This window comes from Boleophthalmus pectinirostris, unplaced genomic scaffold (assembly GCF_026225935.1).
Source record: "Boleophthalmus pectinirostris isolate CB_2022bp ecotype Guang Dong unplaced genomic scaffold, ASM2622593v1 HiC_scaffold_8, whole genome shotgun sequence".
NCBI classification, from domain to species: domain Eukaryota; kingdom Metazoa; phylum Chordata; class Actinopteri; order Gobiiformes; family Gobiidae; genus Boleophthalmus; species Boleophthalmus pectinirostris.
In genome coordinates, this window is record NW_026571515.1 from 716,324 (window position 1) to 718,823 (window position 2,500).

At 61.3% G+C, this 2,500-nt stretch overlaps 1 protein-coding gene across 1 annotated transcript in view; it reads left to right on the forward strand.

Moving 5' to 3' along the window:
* The window catches only part of si:rp71-17i16.5 (phosphatidylinositol 4,5-bisphosphate 3-kinase catalytic subunit gamma isoform), a 25,489-nt gene that overhangs the window by 4,690 nt on the left and 18,299 nt on the right, over window positions 1–2,500 (forward strand). The window contains exons 4-5 of the mRNA XM_055166068.1: window positions 1,713–2,036; window positions 2,493–2,500. The exon at window positions 2,493–2,500 is cut by the window's right edge and continues 711 nt beyond it. Of these exons, the coding sequence (XP_055022043.1) occupies window positions 1,713–2,036; window positions 2,493–2,500 (332 nt within the window). The remainder of the gene's footprint in view (window positions 1–1,712; window positions 2,037–2,492) is intronic.

The following is a 2,500-nucleotide window of genomic DNA, read 5'->3' on the forward strand; positions in this document are numbered from 1 at the left end:
GTTTCATTCACGTTTCACTCACAAACATTTAACGAACGCACACGTGTAACAAACGCACACGTGTAACAAGTGTGCACGTGTAACAAACGCGCACGTGTAACAAACGCGCACGTGTAACAAACGCGCACGTGTAACAAACGCGCACGTGTAACAAGTGTGCACGTGTAACAAACGCGCACGTGTAACACGCGCACGTGTAACAAACGCGCACGTGTAACAAACGCGCACGTGTAACAAGTGTGCACGTGTAACAAGCGCGCACGTGTAACAGACGCACACGTGTAACAAGTGTGCACGTGTAACAAACGCGCACGTGTAACAGACGCACACGTGTAACAAACGCGCACGTGTAACAAACGCGCACGTGTAACAAGTGTGCACGTGTAACAAACGCGCACGTGTAACAAACGCGCACGTGTAACAAGCGCGCACGTGTAACAGACGCACACGTGTAACAAGTGTGCACGTGTAACAGACGCGCACGTGTAACAGACGCACACGTGTAACAGACGCGCATGTGTAACAAACGCGCACGTGTAACAAGTGTGCACGTGTAACAAACGCGCACGTGTAACAAGTGTGCACGTGTAACAAACGCGCACGTGTAACACGAACAAACCAGATGTACAGCACTATGAACATGTGAACAGACTCAGGAAAAAGTGAATAAAGTGAAGTCAAGTTAAAAAGACTCAAATTAAGAAAATATCTGTGATTCTGAACTTTACATTTACAAGATGTGTGATGTGTGTCCAGGCGGTGGCGCTGTGTGGGCGGGGCCTCTGTGTGTGGGCGGGGCCTCTGTGTGGGCGGGCCTGTGTGGCGGGGCCTCTGTGTGGGCGGGGCCTCTGTGTGGGCGGGGTGTGTGGGCGGGGCCTCTGTGTGTGGGCGGGGCCTCTGTGTGTGGTCGGGGTCTGTTGTGGGCGGGCCTCTGTGTGTCGGTCGGGCCTCTGTGTGGCGGGGCCTCTGTGTGGCGGGGCCTCTGTGTGGGCGGGGCCTCTGTGTGGTCGGGGTCTGTGTGTGGGCGGGGCCTCTGTGTGGGCGGGGCCTCTGTGTGGTCGGGGGCTCTGTGTGGGCGGGCCTCTGTGTGGTCGGGGCCTCTGTGTGTGGGGGGCCTCTGTGTGGTCGGGGCCTCTGTGTGGGCCTCTGTGTGGTCGGGGCCTCTGTGTGTGGGCGGGGCCTCTGTGTGTGGTCGGGGCCTCTGTGTCGGGCTCTGTGTGGGGGGGCCTCTGTGTGGTCGGGGCCTCTGTGTGGTCGGGGCCTCTGTGTGGGCGGGCCTCTGTGTGTGGCCTCTGTGTGGTCGGGCTCTGTGTGGGGTCTTGGGGTCGGGCTCTGTTGTGTTGTGGTCGGGGCCTTTGTGTGTGGTCGGGGCCTCTGTGTGGTCGGGGCCTTTGTGTGTGGTCGGAGCCTCTGTGTGGTCGGGGCGGGGCTCTGTGTGTGTGTCGGGGCGTCTGTGTGGGCGGGGCCTCTGTGGGCGGGTCTGTGTGGGGCCTCTGTGTGGCGGGGCCTCTGTGGGCGGGTGTGTGGGCGGGGCCTCTGTGTGGGGGGCCTCTGTGTGGGCGGGGTCTGTGTGGGCGGGCCTCTGTGTGGGCGGGGCCTCTGTGTGGGCGGGCCTCTGTGTGGGCGGGGCCTCTGTGTGGGCGGGGCCTCTGTGTGGGCGGGGCCTCTGTGTGTGCGTGGTTAAACGTGTGTGTGATTCGTGTCGCGTCCAGGCGGTGGCGCTGGACTCGGAGCAGCGGCAGGAGCAGCAGAAGCTCCTGTCGTACCTGATCGGACACGACCTGGAGAAGGAAACTCGCGACCGTTTGGACGAGCTGACGTTCACGCGGAGGAAGCTGGCGTCGCCGCGGCGACAGGAGGTGGCGAGCCGCGACCCGGCGGCGTACGCCACGGAGCCCTGGGTGACGGACGCGCCGCTGCCCCCTGACCTCCTGGAGCTCGCCAAGAGGAAGCTCATGGTCACGCTGCACTACAAGGACAAGATCAGCTTCAGCCTCAAGGTGGAGCACGGGCACACGGCCGACGGACTGTTACAGGTGAGACGCGCCACCTGACCACGCCCACTCACACCTAACACCTCAGACTCACACCTGACCACGCCCACTCACACCTAACACCGCCCACTCACACCTGACCACGCCCACTCACACCTAACACCTCAGACTCACACCTGACCACGCCCACTCACACCTAACACCTCAGACTCACACCTGACCACGCCCACTCACACCTAACACCGCCCACTCACACCTGACCACGCCCACAAACACCTAACCACACTCACAAACACCTAACACCGCCCACTCACACCTGACCACACCCACAGACACTGACCCCGTCCACAAACACAGTCCTGGTTCAGTCCCGGTTCAGACCTGGTTAAGTCCTGGTTCAGTCCTGGTTCAGACCCGGTTCAGTCCCGGTTCAGACCCGGTTCAGACCCGGTTCAGACCCGGTTCAGACCCAGTTCAGTCCGGTCTCTGGTCTTGCAGATGGTCCG